The 18,989-nt window shown below is 32.3% G+C and overlaps 1 protein-coding gene and 1 non-coding gene across 39 annotated transcripts; one reads left to right on the top strand and one right to left on the bottom strand.

Annotated features, from left to right (window-relative positions):
- Positions 1 to 291: 291 nt before the first annotated feature.
- On the bottom strand, positions 292 to 16,883 carry LOC130717939 (WUSCHEL-related homeobox 13-like). 38 transcript variants are annotated; one of them, XR_009012460.1, is made up of 8 exons: positions 16,471 to 16,610; positions 14,596 to 16,340; positions 13,203 to 13,263; positions 12,875 to 13,104; positions 9,641 to 9,844; positions 5,847 to 5,921; positions 4,567 to 5,389; positions 1,867 to 2,956 (listed from the first exon to the last, which is right to left on the bottom strand). XR_009012460.1 is itself a non-coding variant. In XM_057568352.1 (4 exons), exons 2-4 carry the CDS (start codon positions 16,682 to 16,684, stop codon positions 542 to 544), a joined length of 813 nt encoding a protein of 270 aa, XP_057424335.1. In that variant the 5' UTR covers positions 16,685 to 16,718; positions 16,828 to 16,883; the 3' UTR covers positions 292 to 541. The 38 variants fall into 38 exon arrangements, 1 of the variants encoding a protein (XP_057424335.1); XR_009012464.1 differs by having other exon boundaries at positions 12,875 to 12,946; XR_009012466.1 differs by having other exon boundaries at positions 12,875 to 12,930.
- Positions 16,884 to 17,532: 649 nt separating this feature from the next.
- Positions 17,533 to 17,604, top strand: TRNAC-GCA (transfer RNA cysteine (anticodon GCA)). Its single transcript has one exon. It is a non-coding gene; the product is annotated as a tRNA-Cys (tRNA).
- Positions 17,605 to 18,989: the final 1,385 nt, after the last annotated feature.

Genomic DNA, 18,989 nt, shown 5'->3' with positions numbered 1-18,989 from the left:
GATGATGCATTTGAAATTTTACTCTTTTGAAAAGTCAAAACATTATGCCTTAGTATAATACAAATGCAATAAATGATTTTTATAAGGTCAATCAATAATGTTTGACAAATTTGACATATAAGGCTAAAAATCACACTACTGAAAAGTTTATGGATTTAATTTGGATGCAGGACGCATGGATCCAATCATGTCTCTCTATTTTTTATTTAAATTTGAATTTAATTATGAAATGACAAATTAATGTATTTTAATTGGATGATTTTGTAAAAAAATTACAGTGCATAGCAAGTGAACTCAAAGTTTATTTGCAAAACAATAAACAACGATTTTATAAAGATGTCCACATGAATGTAACTCTGGTTGAATATAACTTTCAAGGGGAACATAGTGCAAGTGGGCTACATATCTACCAAGAAAGGAAACTCGCATGCAATATGAAGTTTTCTGTAAAATGGCTACATAAGGAGTTTTGATTGGTTCAATTATTTGACTTCTCATGAGCACAAGCCCCAACACCACATCTTTAGATAATTGACAGAAGTTAACCTAAATATCTACCCTCCATATTATAGTCTCCTGCTTGCTTGTATAAATTGTAACTTTCATCTTCTCCCATTTTCCCAGTTTGATAGTCACTCCCTGGAAAAAGAAAAAAAGAATGTAGTTATACCAGTATTGATGGTAAAACCCAAAAGCTAAATTAGAGGATCATCTATTCAAGATATCAAAGGGTCCAAGTTTTTGTTCTTACAATATCAAAAATCCAAATTCCAAGCCAAAATCAAGCATTTCCTATTTTTGCTTTAACATCTATAACTCAAGGTAGATACTTTGCACACTGCCTGATAATTTCAACCGGAACTATTTAAAGCCCTTTTTATTAATGTCTCACATTGACTACAGATACCTAAATAAGGAATCCATATTGCAGTCAATTTTGGGTGCAGTCACTACAGTCAAGACTCAAGAGATATCAGTTGTAGAATGAAGATCGACAGTATAACATTCGAGTTTAACAAATCATATGTAAAACATGTTTTTTAACCAGAATCGACTAAATTTCATCCAACTGCCAAGATTCCTTGATTACAGCATGGAAATATTGACTACATAGAATTCATTTCCCTAAATAAGTCTACATATATTGTAGATGATCATCTTCCTTAAGCTTAGCTTTTAGTGTCCCACATTAAGTAGAATCTTACTCAAATAAAGTTCAAACGCTCCATAAACTAGCTTTGCTATGTACAATATACCAAATGAGCTCATAAAAGAAAGATTGCTATTGAAGAGACAAGTGAGGCTGTGAAGAAAGAATCCGCAAGACTTTACTTACTTGAGTTTGATAGCACCCCATCAAAAACAGGTACATGACTCAATTTTCTTGTGGAGCTTAGACTTCCATCTGATGGGAACATTGAATATGGTTTATTATTAGAACCTGAATCATTCAAGCACTGCAAATCAACCTCAGTAGTTACATTATTTTGCTGGGAATAAAATTCCTCTGGCTTTGTCTTCCTGTCCTTAGAATCAACCTCAGTGTCTGCTTCTGATTCAGTGGTACTAGGTGCCACATTTTGTAGTTTTCTTTTCGATCGAGCACGCCTATTCTGGAACCAATTATAGACATTTGTTTCAGAAACTTGGCCATGCTGGACCAGATCAGCAGCCATCTCCTTGATTTTTTCCTTATTTGGAGTTCCATTTCCCTGATCAAATATACTCTCAAGAATCTGAAGCTGAATGGGCGTAGGATTCCACCTCTGTCTGGATGTTAATTTGTGGCCACTAGATGTCATCAATGGGTCAAAGTATATATTTCCTAGCCTAACCCCTGATCAAGAGAAGAATACATCAACTTTTCTTTAATTATAGAGTGCAGGATCTTAATAAATAAATGTCAATTGCCAAGTAAAGGAAGCAAAATTCTCCCATTTTTCATGGTTCTATAATCTATAGAATCTCAAGAGTACATTTATCTAGGAGGTTCAAAAGTGTTTATTTAATCGATCAAGCAGTATTTTCCCAATTAACATCTTCTGTCCTTAAATTATGTGTCAATTTCCAGTTCCATCAATTAAATACATGTCAGTTAAAAAAGACACGAGGGGTAAAAGCTATAAACTTGAATGAGGTTTCTAGTTGACATGTTAACATTTTTTTTTGGTGAGACAGAGAATGAGAGACAGTTTACCACAGAAGAAATCATTCTAATCGAAAAATCTATATATATATGTAAAGCTCACTTGAGCTATAGGTATTAAACACTTGAAAAACTGCATTAAACACATTAACAATCTATTTTAATTTCCATTTTCAGTTACTTATGTTAAATGAAATCATTTTTTAGTCAGTATTCACTGTACTGCAGAATTTAAGTTTCCAATGTGGTCAATAGAGATTTCAATACACTTTGCACACGTATGTGTTTCATCAAATCCAACTTCAATTACAAAGATGACAGATGCTTCTCAATGAGGCTGACAAGTAACCAAGGAAAGTTACACAACAACCTGAAACTGACAAATATAAAACTGACTACACAGCACTTAATGAAAATGACAAATGTGAAACTGACAACAATACTACATAGTGACATTAAAGAAATTATTCCAACGGAATTTCCTTCAGCTGCTCAAAGAAATCTTCTATATACTATATACATCACGTGTACAATGTTTTTGAGCACACTTTTTCAATAACAATGTTAATTGAAATTAATACTGTCTCTCAATTTCATAAATTCTGCACAAATCCATAACCTCCCATTTCAAAGCAATGAACCACCCTGCAAAAACTGATAAAACTGATAAAACTTGGCAATACAAAGAGCCTATTCATCTACCTACATTAATTTGAAATAATTGAATTACACTAAATCATGCACTATTGCATATCTCTATATAAACAACTCAAACACACTCAAATCATACATACCTTAGACTTCAACATCCTACAAGAAAAGAATGGCAACTGTCACAAGCTATTTCAACAAGTATGTCATTTTTTCATCACATTAGCAACAAAAAAAAATTGTCCTTATTACATATTACTCATTTCTTATTATTTCTTTGTTTCAGGAGAAAGATCATCAACAACAACAAAGAACATACATTCCTTAGTGATCTATCCTCCACTGCAAGTGATTGGAAAATTAAAGTGAGAGTTTCACGAATATGGGACACTCTCAATATATACAGAAACAAGGACTTAATTAGCACTGATATGGTTCTAATTGATGAAAAGGTTTGATACTTATATTGTCTAATAGCTTTTTATAATCATTAAACAAACTTCTCTTGATTTCTAATTCTTACTCTTGATTTCTTATTGTTACACTTTTTCCAGAGTAACTACATACATGCTACTATAGGGAGAAATTTTGCACCCAGATTCAAGAATATTTTAAAAGAAGGGAAAATATACACAATCACAAATTTTATGGTCACAAAGAATAAAGAAAAATTTTCTGTGGTTGAGAAAAATCCTTTGATGTTACAATTTGATTATACAACTATAGTGAAGGAAATTGAAAATGGTGATAGCATAATTCCCCACCACATTTTTGAATTTGTGAACTTTGAAGATTTGCCAAATCAATATGACAAAGATGTTCTAACAGGTAAGTTTTTGAAATTTTTTTACCAAGTTATTTTATTTAATATTAAGTAAGCATATTTGATTCAAATAAAATAATTGTATCATTCTCCTCATTGGTAGATGTTATTGGAGTTATCACCAATATAAGTTCAATTGAAGAAAAAACAACTCCTCAAGGCCAAGTTGATACTGTGACTCTTCATTTAAAAGATATGAGGTACAAAAAAGCCCCTCTTTAAAAAATCTCTTTTGAGTGTCACAACTACAACTATTATGAACTTAAAAATATACTCAATAGGGGAAAATTATTTTCCAACCTATTTTACTTTTTCTTTTTTCCAGGGGAAAAAATGTCAGAGTCACAATATGGGATGACTATGTTCCACTATTTCAGCAAAAAATGAAAGAGAGTGAATCTAATGCTTCTGAACCCAAAGTTGTCATTTTGACATCAACAAGAGTCAAGGAATTTCGAGGTATATTATATTACCATATTTGGAAATATGTAAATGAATTCAAGTTTAAGATATGTTAAGTTTAAACAAAGTTATGAATTTGCATACAGGGGAAATTTCTATTTCTACATCAAGGTCTACAAAAATTTATGTCAATATAGACATACCAGAAGCAAATGAGCTCATACAATCATTCAAGTAAGAAATTTGTGATATTTAACATGCATTTAACACTAAAATTTATATTTAGTGGCATATATTCAATTATATATTATACAATAAATACAGAGATTCAGATGAATTCCAAAAAGTTGCAACTTCTGGTATTACAAAGTCTCCAATGCTTGATATGGATAAAAAGAAGACTATATCTGAAATTCTGGAAATTGCAACCTCAAAGAGTGATATGGTAGATAAGTTTATTTAAGTATTGTTATTCTTTAATATATTCCTAAAGGAAATTAGTGTATCATTGAAACTTTTAATTATTTAAAATGTAGAATGGTACCTATTGTTGTGCTGCAACTATAAATGACATCTTGCTGAAAAACGGGTGGTTTTATGTTTCCTGCCCTCATTGCAAAAGAAAGGTCTCTAACACATCAACAAAGTTCAGTTGTGATTCCTGCCACAAGAATGTTGACTATCCAACAACAAGGTAACCAATACTTCTAATATAATATATTCAATGAAATGAAAATTAAATTATTAATGTTCTATATTATTTATATTAGGTTTCGATTAGAGCTTGATGTCAGAGATGCTACCAATTCAACTATATTTGTTGTATTTGATGACATTGCTGAACAAATAGCACATGTGAAATTACATGATCTTTTATCAGCCTTTGAACAGGTCAGGAACAAACTAATTTTGCCCATTTTTCAATCATAATGAAGACACGTAAAATGCTTATTATGTTAAAATTATGATTCTAATCTTTATCCATCTATGATTGTACAATATAGGGAGATAAGAGGGATTTGGACCTACCTCCACAACTCCTGAAAACCATAGGCTCTTCACATGTTTTTCAAATAAAGATGAGTACCTACTTTGAGAGTCATGGAAGGCAAAGTTTCACAGCAAATAAACTTTTGAAAGCAGCGGTGAAGGTGATTAAAATTACTTTGTATTTAATCTAATAATTAACAATTAAACAATGTCAATTAAATTGTAAAATAATTCCAAAAAATTCTATCAGATTGAGAAGGAAGCTGAGAAGGAAGCAACTGAAGTTGAGAAAGAGGCTGAGAAGGAAGCAACTGAAGTTAACTTACCAGACAAAGTAACAGAGACCATATTGGAAATCAACGACTCCTCAATTGGATCTCCAGATATTAACATGTCAGATTCACCACAAAAGAGAAGAAAATTGAGGTAAAATTAGAGAATTTCCTAATGAATTTTAACAAATATATATTGAATACTAACTTCTTTAACAACATTTAATTCAGGTTGCAGCGGGAAGGGAAAAAACCAAGTTATCCAGAAAAAGAAGAAGAGAGTTTTGAAGATTTAGATTCTTGAAGAAAAAACCAAGTTATCCAGAAAAAGAAGAAGAGAATTTTGAAGATTTAGATTCTTGAAGAAAATAGTTTACCTAATACTTTAAGGTGTTTCTTTTAAAGCATTTCTTCGATAAAATCATTGTACTAGAATTTTATGTTTATGTTTAACGAAATAAACGATTTCTCTTATTACTAATTTTCATGCTTCTTTTATAACACTTAAATCAGAATATAAATGACACACATGCGCAATGAAAATAAGAAAACAAAGTCCAACCTGAAGTGAACGCTGCAAAGTCCAACTTGGAGCATATTCCCAATCGCTTAGAAGATCTGCATTGAATCTCTGCAACTTCACAAATAAAGACCCAATAAGTCCAAATAAAAAACTAATTAATCTCAATCCCCTAATAAATAAAAAACTAACTAATCTCAATCTAGGCTGAAATGAGATGCTCTAAAATTAGATTGAATCCTAAATATGATAATAACAATAAAATGATTTTAAATTGAAAAACCAAATTACAAACCTAAATCTCTTAATGGAAAACTCAAATCTGTATATCTATGAATCATCAACAGGCTATAAACGTATACACTAAAGGCCTACTTATAGACCAAGTGAATCCAAACCTAATAACTAATCCAATTCTAAGCTGAAATGAAATAAACTAAAGTTTGAATGAACTCCCTAAATACCAAAATAACAATTAAGTGACTCCGAATCGAAAACCCTACTTACAAAATTAAATCCTCAATACATAAATAATACAATGTAAAGCATTTGGTTCCTGGATCAAGCACTACCTAAAGTTGATCACACACCTTTAAGATGTAGGTGTGACATAGGAGTCCATCTACGTGAACTACCTCAATGTTGTTACATAATAAATTTTATGAAACTCAGACAAAACAAATTCTTAAACCAAACACACTAAGGAATTCTCATTATCAAGTTTCATGTATTTTATGAAATATTCAAGTGAGTTTTAAATATTGTCACTCTCTTACAATATTTTTCCCACTCAAAGCTACTTATTACTCCTTCAGAACTCATTACTATACATATATTCTCTCTCAAACTTATAAATCCAACATGTAGAATACACAATGTCCAGTTTTAAACTTAATACAAAATCAAAGAATCAAACTTAATAATCCACATTATTCAATCAAAATCACTTGAGCTTAATATTACAGATTGCTTTGATCCATTATTAATCTCAAATTCCCAGAAAACCGCTCACATAAAAGATGATCTATCAGAAAATCAGGAAATAGAAATGAAATATTCAGCTTCGAAACAAAAGCAGCTGTAAAAATTCACCAAACACACATATTAAGTTAACTTAAATCCCCCCAATTCAACATTAAGTTCATTTGTATATCTCACAATAGATCACATAATACTGTTGTTGATTAGAGTAAAAAAACAACATGAGAGATTAAAAAATAAAATTATAAATTGGAAACCAACATAGTTATGCACCAATAATGTGGTTGGGTAATAAATATTAAAAAAAAACTTTCCCTTCTACTAAATTCTGAATAAAATTCTCATATCCAAAGGTTTTTAAACTAAAGTTACTCCAGAAAAATATAGCATTAAAACGCATTCAAATACAATAAGCACTCAATCAATGATATATTAATTAATAACACTAAAACGTTAAAAAAACTTTGACATACTCATTACTAATAAAGTTGTTACTAATTATTGTTTAGCCTAAACATAATAAAAAAAATGAGAATTAAAAATAATGACAAAATGTTCTTTCATTTTCATAACGGTTTCTTCTAATTATTACCAAAATCAATTCACTCATTCATAGTCATAACCTATCAGAATAGATCCCTATAAAAAAAATCTCACAACATATAGTCAAGACAAGAAAGCCTCTAATGTTCTTTCACATTCATAACAGTTTCTTCTAATTATTATCAAAATTAATTCATATAAATTCATATTCATAACCTATCAGAATAGAGCCCCTATAAAATAAAGATCTCACAACGTATACACAAGACAAGAAAGCCTCTAGAAATCATATGAAACTCTTGGCAAAATCTTCTTCCACAGCTATAACATATATGTTACAGGTAAGTCAGTTCTTCATATTATTAATATTTATTTTCGTCAAAAATTATCATTAAGACCATTCTACCTTTCAACTCATTTGTTTATTGGTGTCTTTTAAATCATTATTAGTTTCATACACTACTCAAAATCTTGATCCCACATGAAGTTCAAAGCTCAGCAACCAAGTAAGAGTACAGGTCAGCTCTATTGTACAGTGGTGAAGAAAAATACCTATTTATTTTGTTGTTTCAAGTTTGTTTAAGTTTCTGTAAATTATGTCTTTCTTTCCAACTATTTACATGTCAATTGACAAAAAAACACAGTCTTATTCATACCAAATTATAAAAAAACGAAAAAATATCATGATACTAACTCCAATACAAATTTAAACATTTCACCAACAAAGTTGCAAAAAGGGGCAAGAGCATACTCCATGATTTTCCAGCCAACATTGAAATGCGATCACAAAGAATATCTTTACCTAATGGGAGAGTGCAAAACTTTTTCGGCCTCACTCTTAATTGTGAAAAGACAACTGCAAACTTAGGTATTATTTTTATTATCATGCTCTGAAAACAAAATTATTTAAATATAAATATTATCATTTGAGATAAGAATTACTAATTATTTTGCTGAATTTTTAAACAGATACAATCAATCTATCAACAGCATCAATGCAAAGAGGAATTTACCAAAATACATTCGAAAGGAAAAGAAAGCACCATAGATCGAGCACGTCAACACAGATACAACAAAACGGTTAGTCCAAAAAAAATTGTTTTCAATGTTAAATATATGTTTAAAAATAACATGTCAACAGTTCCACATCCTAAATGTAATTATAAAAAAAAATGAAAATAAAGGAGACAAACGTTCCTCCTAAAGACATTCCTACGGATGACAAGCACTAATGTTTATGTAGCTGTTGGGGATGTTTAGTGGGGTAATTTTGCTGCTTCTTTCTGATCACCTGCTTCTGTCTTTGAATGAATACGTGGTATTTTTCTTTCTTTTACTAAATGTATTCTTCATCAATAGTTGTTGATATAACTCTTGAACGACTCTTATCTTAGATATATTTACCAATGTTATAAAATTTTGGTTATTCCACATTCCCATTTTTAAGTATTTCTGCCCCAGTTGACTACTCTAGATCTGACTGTAATCTTTCTTAGACTTGAAAATGCTCACTTTAGGAGTGCAATTCTATGCCACTATTGTAAGGTGATGCATTACTTGACCTTAAAGGCTTTTAGTTCCTTTCAGAAAAATAATTTTTCTCATCCATGTATATAAATTGATGCCTTCTGTTTCCTTTCCTCAAAAAAATTTAAATATAATGTAAAGTGAATTGTTTTCCAGGTTCTGCTGCTTGCCCCTTCCTAAGTGCATACAAATGTGGCAAAGAAACCTAACATAACATCTTTCCCACTAATTACTTTAATCTTTGCAGAAGCAAGCACATCCAATGCACGACCCAGATCAAAAAAAGCTCAAAATAAAAGGACAAATAAGAAAAAGGCCCAAACCTCAAATTTAGTCCCAAACCAAAATGGTTAGTACAATACCAATGAAAGCAACACATTTGAAACCACTATTACTAATATACTTGAAATTTGCAGGTTACGGATCAGTTTATATGGATATAGGATGTCCAAATATCACATGCGAAGATTGTGGAAGCTTTATGTGGTATGAGGAAAGAGTGGATAAACCACATCGACCAAAAAAGCCAAAATTCTCTATTTGTTGCCAACGAGGAAAAGTTCAACTACCACTACTTTTAGAACCACCAGAGATTTTGCAAACACTTCTAAGCTATGAAGGTGGTCGCCGCTCAGCGAAATTCAGGGAAAAAATTCGAGCATTTAATTCTATGTTTGCATTCACATCCATGGGTGCTAAAATAGATCATACGGTCAATATACGACCAGGTCCATATGTATACAAAATTAGTGGGCAAAATTATCATAAAATTGGAGGGCTCATACCTGAAGAAGGAGAAACCCCAAAATTCTGCCAGCTTTATATCCATGATACAGAAAATGAAATCCAAAATAGAATGCGCTCCTTCAAAAAGGGAGCAAAGGCAGAAGAACTTGATGCAACCATAGTTGAAGATCTAAAGGAAATGCTTGACAGAGAAAATCCCATTGCCCAACTTTTCAGGATGGCAAGAGATCGATTATCTGCACCTGGAACAGCAAATGTCCGTATCAAGTTACTTGGTACTAGATCAACAGAATCAAGACAATATAGCAAACCAACTTCATCAGAAATTGCTGCTCTTATAGTTGGAGATTTTGGAAATTCTAATGGAAAAAGAGATGTAATAATAGAACACAAAACTATGGGGTTCCAAAGGATAACTGAATTACATCCTTCTTTCATGGCCATGCAGTACCCATTGTTATTTCCCTATGGTGAGGATGGATTTCACTTGGAAATTCCATATTCTCAAAAGAATGGAAGAAAGCGAGAGAATGTGACAATAAGAGAATATTATGCATATCGAATACAACAAAGAAGCTTGGAAGGAAAGACCCTCATCTCTGCAGGAAGATTATTTCAACAATATATTGTTGATGCTTTCACAGCTATAGAAGAAGATCGGTTGCGATGGGTAAGAAAAAATCAAACAAAGCTACGCACTGAATTGTACAAGAATGTATGTGATGCAGTTGTTCGTGGAGATACCATAGCGGCTGCTACTGGTAAAAGAATGGTATTGCCCTCATCTTTTACAGGCGGGCCACGATATATGGTCCAAAACTATCAAGATGCTATGGCCATATGCAGACATTTTGGGAATCCAGATATTTTTATGACATTTACTGCTAATCCAAAATGGCCTGAGATACAATATATGCTTGATAAAATTCCGGGACAACTTCCTGAATCCAGACCAGACATCATCACTAGAGTTTTCAAGCTCAAACTTGATCAACTCATGAAACACGTAGTGCAAGGACACCATTTTGGCAAAATAATATCAGGTAAAGATCCTTACTTTAAAACTTAACTTCATCAACTACACTACATATACCTTTTATCCCTATTAAGTATTTAAAATTCTTAGTTAAAACAATATTTTGTAATTTAAATAATATATATATATATATATAATATATATATATGAATATCATTGTCATTAAATATACATGTTTAAAAAAAATTACACTTCTTTGTAAATATATATACATATATGTGTGTGTATAACACAAAAAATAGACATTCTATTTTAATCTAATATTTTCTTTTTCAGCATTATACACCGTAGAGTTCCAAAAGAGAGGACTTCCTCATGCTCATATTCTTCTATGGCTTCATCAGAAAAATAAGTACCCAATAGCACAAGACATAGATAAGATAATAACAGCAAAATTACCATCTGAAACACAAGATCCAGAGGGTTTTAATGCTGTCACACAGTTAATGGTGCATGGACCATGTGGAGAAGCAAACAAAAATTCACCTTGCATGGTTGATGGTTTTTGCAGCAAAAATTATCCAAAAAGGTACAGCCCTGAAACAACGATTGATAAGGATGGATTTCCTACCTATAGAAGAAGGGAAGATGGAAGACATGTCCAAAAAGGAGACATCAGGTTAGACAACCGCTATGTCGTTCCTTATAACCGAGATTTGTTACTCAGATTTCAAGCACACATAAATGTGGAATGGTGCAACAAGTCAAGAGCCATAAAGTATCTTTTTAAATATATCCACAAAGGCCCTGATAGAGCAACTGTGCTGATAGAAGATAATGTGTCTCCCCAAAACACACAAACACCACTCAAGATAACAGAAGTTAATGAGATCAAAACATACTTGGATTGCAGGTATATTCATCTGTTTAAGTCTTTAAATTTATACTAATTATCAATGTCAATTTTGATTAAAAAAAATTATTTAAAACACTTGAAAATATCATATGCAGGTATGTCTCCGCATGTGAGGCATGCTGGAGAATTTTTGATTTTGATATACACTACAGAACTGTGGGAGTTACCAGATTAAGCTTCCATTTGCCCGGTGAGAACTCGATCACTTTAAGAGATTCAGACCGATTGTCAAATGTCATTACAAGAGAAGGAATTGAAGACACCATGTTCACGGAATGGATGAGAATGAATTCAATCCACCCCGATGCAAGAAAGTTAACATATTTGGAATTCCCCACCAAATTTGTTTGGGATAAACAAAACAAAATATGGAAAATAAGGAAGGTCGGAACAACAATTGGCAGAATTTATTATGCACACCCAACATCAGGTGAAAGATATTACTTGAGAATTCTATTAAATATAGTTCGGGGGCCACAAAACTACGAAGAAATCAAGACGGTAGGTGGCGTGACGCATGCATCTTTCAAACAAGCATGTAATGCTCTAGGTCTCTTGGATGATGATAAGGAATTGAATGAAGCATTGGCTGAATCAGGGCATTGGGCAACAGGTTTCCAACTGCGGGACTTATTTGTCACTCTGCTCCTTTTTGCAGAAGTGACAAATGTCAAAGAATTCTGGGAGAAGAATTGGCAATTGTTGTCTGAGGACATACTCTACAACAAAAGGCGATTATTTCATCACTTCGGTTTGCAGCTAACCGAACAACAAATTCAGACATACTGCTTGATTGAAATTGAGAAACTTTTGATCAAGAATGGAAAGCAGCTAATTGATTATGATGGAATGCCATTACCAGAAAAATCAGCAATAGAAGCCTTGGATAATAGACTTATTCGAGAAGAGCTTAATTACAATATTCAGGAATTAGAAGAGGAGCATGAAAGATGCCACCCATTACTAAATGAGCAGCAAAGAGAAATATACAATCATGTTATAGATGCTGTGACAAGTAATACAGGAGGACTCTACTTTGTTTACGGCCATGGAGGTACCGGAAAAACCTTTCTCTATAGGACAATCATTGCAAGGCTCAGGGCTGCAAAGAAAATTGTGCTTGCTGTTGCTTCATCAGGTAATTAACTACTTAATACCTTATTCTTTTCTAAACATAATATTCATTCAATTGAATCATTCAAATATATCATAAATTCTTAATCTATATAAGACAAATCAGCAACATAAAAAATACCCAACACAAAAAATACTTTATACAAAACAAGATATAATATGCAGAGATAGACTGTAAGAAACTACTCCTTAGAATGCAGAGATAGACCGGAAAAAATACTTAGCAATATTGGTGAGATAAGTTACCTCGGCGGTGTCGTCGAACATGAACTCGCCCAGGTTACTGTTGAAGCCAAGACACACTGTCCCACAGCATCTCTCACCACGCCACCACAAATGTCAGTATGAAACCAGAGAAATCAACAAAAACCCAAAACCATGCAAATTTTATCTGAACCTACAACTGACCCCTTTTCTTCCATTCCCTTAACAGATTATCTTTCATTTTCTTATGTGGTCCGTTCGTTCATCATGTACTATAATTACATTAAAATTAACAGAGTAAAGATTCCCTCTTAGATACAATGTAAAAGTGTGGTGAATTGTGGAAAGCTGAGAGTGGAGAGGGACAAACCTGATTTCGGGATAGACCGGTCTTTCTTGCCAACAGATGCTTATCTGCATCGCTCGGGTACCTGAGAAAGAGACCACAAAATGACATCAGTTTCCTTCCCCTTAACTGTAAACCTTCCCTCACACTCCTGCCATGGTGGGTATCGGTGGCCATGATTAGATGAAGGATTGATTAGGGTTAGGGAGAGACAATACAAATCAAAGTACGCCGCCATGTCTGTTGAGATCGACCACGAATTGGGAGAGAGGAGCTCAATTTTCTTCTTGATTTCCCCCTTTTACAGCCACAAATTTGATAGACCATAAATTTCATGTTTCTCACTTTGAGCCCCATTCACGTGATTTTCCCCTTCTGTTGATCTTTTACTTTTGTGTTTTAAATATAAACAAAATTATGAATTAGATTATTTAAAATATTAAAATATAATCAATTATATGTTTTTTAAATACATACTTTTCTTTAAAGATTTCTAACCGTAAAAAAAGATTTGATAAAAACTAACACATCATGACTATTTCAAATTTCAAAAAAAAATCTTAAAAAATTATGGCAATTTAAACGTAATATCATTAAAAAATATTTAATTCACTTTATTAACAAGACCCCACCTTGATTACCAGGAAAGTTCACAAATAGAAATTTATATAAAGTGAATTTAAATCATACATAAAAGCCCTTGATATTTTAAATACATAGTTCAAAAGTTACAAGTATAATTACTCAGTGGAAGAATCTGATGATCCAATTTGTTACTTTTTTGACCTTGATGATCCAGTTTTTTTTGATAAATTAAAAGAACAAACGGGAAAATTTTAAAAAAAATTAAAATTAGATGATTTAAAATATTTGAATATAATCTATTATGTATTTTTTAAAGGATTATTATGCATTTTACAAATACTTTCTTTTCTTTAATGATTTGTTAAAAAATAAAACTTCATAACTATTCCAAATTTAAAAAAAAAATCATAGTTAATTATACCAATTTAAAATTAATATTATTAAAAAATAATTACTTCGCTATAAGACGTATTCTTCAAAAGAATTTTAACCTTTAACACACCTGTTTCAAACATGATACTTCAAAGAGAGAATCAGTGGTTGAACCAAAAATTAAATTTATTATCTATAAATTGTTTTCGCATAATGAACTATTGCACTATTAATTTATGTTAATTCTTATAAACATTGAAAAAAATGAACACACATAAAAAACTATTATGCAAAAAATAAATTTAATTCTTATAAAAATATAACTCCCTCACCCCTCTTTATCTTAATTTCAGGGATTGCATCACTATTACTACCAGGAGGTAGAACAGCTCATAGTAGATTTCAAATACCATTGGATCTTTTTGAAGAGAGTACATGCTCAATAAAGCAAAATACTCACCTTGCTCAATTAATAAATCAGACAGATCTGATTATTTGGGATGAAGCACCAATGACTAAGAGATTGGCATTTGAAGCCCTTGATAGAACATTGAAAGACATTGTTGGTTACAAGAACCCTGACAAAGCACTCAAGCCATTTGGAGGAAAGACAACCCTTCTTGGGGGAGATTTCAGACAAATACTACCTGTAATACCAAAAGGCCAAAGACAAGACATAGTCCAATCATGTATTAACAAGTCTTACTTATGGGACCACTGCAAGATCTTTATGCTGTCCAAAAGTATGAGAGTTAGTGATAGTTCATCATCTTCCCGACTTAGTTCATTGGCATATGAATTCAACAAATGGATATTGCAGATTGGTGATGGAAAAATAACAACAATTTGTAGAGAAGGTGAAGATATTCCAACATGGACAAAAATACCAAGCCAATATCTACTAAAGCCAACAGGTGATTCAATTAAACAAATTGTTGACAGCACATATCCAAATTTGCAGAAACAGTTAAAAAATGAAGACTATCTCAGAGAAAGAGCAATCCTCACTCCTTTGAATGATACAGTTGATGACATCAATAATTATATCATTCACATGATTGAAGGGACAGCAAAACAATACAGGAGCTCAGATCAGATAGACAAAGCAACTGATAACATAGTTGAACAAGAGATCATGTACCCGGTGGAGTTCTTGAATACTTTAAGTTTCAACGGATATCCAAACCATTGTTTGGACCTCAAAAAAGGAATGCCAATTATGCTACTCAGGAACATCAATCCAGCCCTAGGATTGTGCAATGGAACAAGACTAATTATTTTACGCCTAGGAGACCGGGTAATAGAGGCAAAAATACTAACGGGAAGCAACATTGGTGCAAAAGTGTTTATACCACGGATAGTTCTGACGAAAAATGATTCCAAGTGGCCTTTTATCTTGAGAAGAAAACAATTTCCAATAAAAGTTTGTTACGCAATGACAATCAACAAAAGTCAAGGCCAGTCATTGAACTATGTGGGATTATATTTGCCAAGACCTGTATTTAGTCACGGTCAACTATACGTTGCGGTGTCAAGAGTAACATCACCAAAGGGATTGAAGATACTTATTGTTGAGCAAGACGACACATATGCACAATATACAAAAAATGTTGTGTACAATGAAGTTTTTAATGAACTTCCTCAATGTAATTACAGTTGATATATCTATATATTCTACATTTTCATCAATTTAACAGCTTTTTAACCTTTTAAAAAAATAATGAACAACAAAACTTAAAAACATACCCGTGCAACGCACGGGTTTAATTTCTAGTTATATCATATATGTCCCTCTTATTAAAATTGAACTAATGAAGTGTTTATGATATTTTGCAATGTAATTTTCTGGCAAGTGGAATCAAGTTGGCTTAAAAGAAAACTTAAATCAACAGGCTGGTACTTTAAATGCAATTAAATATGATGTGGACAAATCTAACTGACAAAACTGGTCAAGAGAAACTAATTGGAGTCCCACAAACCTTAACATTGAAGGCTTTGATTTAACAAGCAACATGGGTAGGTAACAGGATATGAATGGGAATTTGCAGAATAACAAATAAATTGTACTTAGAACAAAGCTCTACCATTATGTACCTGCTTTGCAACTGAAAATGCACAGAACCTGATATTGAAACAGAAGGTTTGTAACTAAAATTGAAAATTTGAAGGGTTCTCTTGTCAAAGCCCAAAGTTATGTGTATTTTTCTGACAATATAGATGGAAATTCCCAATTTAGGAACAATAAATATTGGTCACTAATGAATTATGATCAGTTCATAATTAAACATTTTTCACCAAAAAAACAAATAGGAGGAACAGAATAAAAGTGAAAGACCTGCAAGATCCTGCTGAGTTGAGAATGTTCTGTGCATCTCAATGAGTTGCTCACAAATGGTGGCATAAACTGCAATTTGTTTCCTCAGAGTTTCCAACTGTTCATCAGTCATCACTTTCACATACATCATTTCCCTCTGGACACCAACATTCACATTCCCATTCTGCTGCTGCCACATCTGCAACTGATCCTTCCATTCCATCAAGTTCACCATCTGTGACTCTTTTTTCTGCTGCCCCTCTCTCTGTCTAACAGATGATTTTGATGACAGAGAAACAGAAAAGTCAGCAAAGGTTTGTCAGAAAAGTAAGAAACAGACAGCATACAAACATTATTAAGATAAATAAAAAACTCCACCCTCTCTTATGCAAGGACAAAAGTTTGGTTTGGAGCTAGATTTCATAGCATTATTCGGTCTCATCTTCTATTTTATTTTATAAAAAATATATAGTAGTATGTGACTATGTGTCTAGCTGTGTGGATGAAATCACATGCATTAGATTTAGGAACATTCACACTGTCTCGAGACAATTCTCCTAGAACTAATCATGCTTGTAGGTTTTTTTTTTTTTTTTGAAATCACACTTGTAGTTAAGATCAATACTTTTTTTGGGTACAAATCAATAATAAGATTTAACGAATACTTATGTATCAAATTTCATTTTTTTATTTAAATAATAATATATATACTTAAAATATTTTATACAAGTCGTTTAATCTTCCTAGTTACCCAATTTTTATTGAACACACAGAATTCAAAAATCAATAAAATAAATTATTGAGGCCAAGTATAAAATGTAACTCAATTTAAAAAATATAAAAGTTATACTGTGCATGTATTAAGATAATTAGATACATTATATTATATAATACTCTTTATATGTACTTATACCTTACTTTTTACTTATAAATTAATTAAACTAGTGCATGATTGGGGTAATCTTACTTTATGCTAGTCCCCAAACCGGTATATCAAACAATGTTCTAATTTTAATTTGTGTGTATGTTATACTTACGTGGTGTTATAGTTAAATATTTAACGTCAAATTCAACAACAACAACGGGTCCATAGCTCAGTGGTAGAGCATTTGACTGCAGATCAAGAGGTCACCGGTTCGAACCCGGTTGGGCCCTTTTTCGCATTTTTTTTCCTTTTCATTCAGATTTCTGATGGTTCACATGAGCTCTGCTTTTTGTGCCTTGAATGATTTAAGCAAATTAATATCAATTTTCAATGGTGGGATATTAAGATTATGTAACCATATATTGTGGGTTGAGTCTTCCGGTGATCAAGAGGAGACCTAGATATTATTGATGTATTATGTACATTTTTTTCATTGTACTTCTTTAAGGTTATTTAAGATGAAGCTAATTTTAGGTTTCTAAGCAGTAACAATTTCCATGATAATTACTTTACATGTTTTTTTAATTTTCTTTCTGAATGAAATCAACGAAAGCAAGATTATTTTTACTTTATATATTTGCAACTGATTCTATTTTCTTTTACTTCAAAGGGACCATAATCTATACGCAATTTACAAATAATCAAGGAACAATCTTTTTAAATTGATTTGATCTTTTTATTTTATACGCAATTTATATGAAACTGATTCTATATAGTATATTCTTTTACTTCAAAGGGACCATAATCTATAAGCAATTTACAAATAATCAAGGCAAAATCTTTTTAAATTGATTTGATATTTTTAATTTATACGCAATTTACACAAATAATACGCACTTTTTATTTGATCTTTTCAATCTTTATAAATTGATTCTGTGTAGTGCAAATAGCCAAATACATAGCAGTGCAGCGCTTCTTCCTTCTTCTTCACCATCCAACGTTCCTCCACGGCAACCAGTCAGCAATGGGGGGTAATTTATCAGTTTTCGCCCACAATAGAGGGAGACCTACCGATTTCATTCTCCATAGGAGAAAGCCGTCAATTGAAGATGAGGGTTTACCAGCGCAATACACTCCAATTTATCCTGTGGAAACCCTTGACACCTACGAAGCAAGTCTCATAGTTGCCAGAGAAATCAAGCGTCATTATGAGAATCATCAAAGGACGGTTTTCGTCATCTTCATGCCTAAGAGTTGGAGCACAAAGAGAGCCATGGAGTTTGCATATTTTCAAGACCAACAACTTCGTGTTCTAGGATTTTGGAACCTAGCTGGAAACAACTCTCATCTCTACTATGCTCATTTTCGTGTCGCAAACTATCCAGACCGGCCGGCCATCGCGGAAGTTGTCGAAGAAAAACCTGCTCCTGCGGAATTGCCTCCTCCTGTTGTTCCTGAACAACATGAACAACCTAATTAAATCAAGAAGCTTAGAAAGAAAGAGTTAGGTTCCTCTTTTTTCAATTTTTTTTCCCTTTCTTTTTGATATCCTAGTACCATTCAATGTTTTTTCACTACTATCAATTTCACAATCATATCGTCCTAAAGTTGATCCCCTCTCTGTTTGACATCTCGTTTTGCTCCACATGTGAAAGAAATTACAGATCATAAACAA

Source organism: Lotus japonicus, chromosome 5, assembly GCF_012489685.1.
Source record: "Lotus japonicus ecotype B-129 chromosome 5, LjGifu_v1.2".
In the NCBI taxonomy this organism is placed as follows: Eukaryota; Viridiplantae; Streptophyta; class Magnoliopsida; order Fabales; family Fabaceae; genus Lotus; species Lotus japonicus.
This window is presented reverse-complemented; position numbering and strand designations above follow the sequence as displayed.

Coding starts and splice junctions, on each gene's coding strand:
- LOC130717939 (XM_057568352.1), bottom strand. CDS start 16,684: ATGGTGAACTTGATGGAATGGAAGGATCAGTTGCAGATGTGGCAGCAG. Junction 1,838..16,470: donor AACTCAGCAGGATCTTGCAG/GTCTTTCACTTT, acceptor TCTCTTGATCAG/GGGTTAGGCTAGGAAATATA. Junction 640..1,336: donor TGGGGTGCTATCAAACTCAA/GTAAGTAAAGTC, acceptor TTCTTTTTCCAG/GGAGTGACTATCAAACTGGG.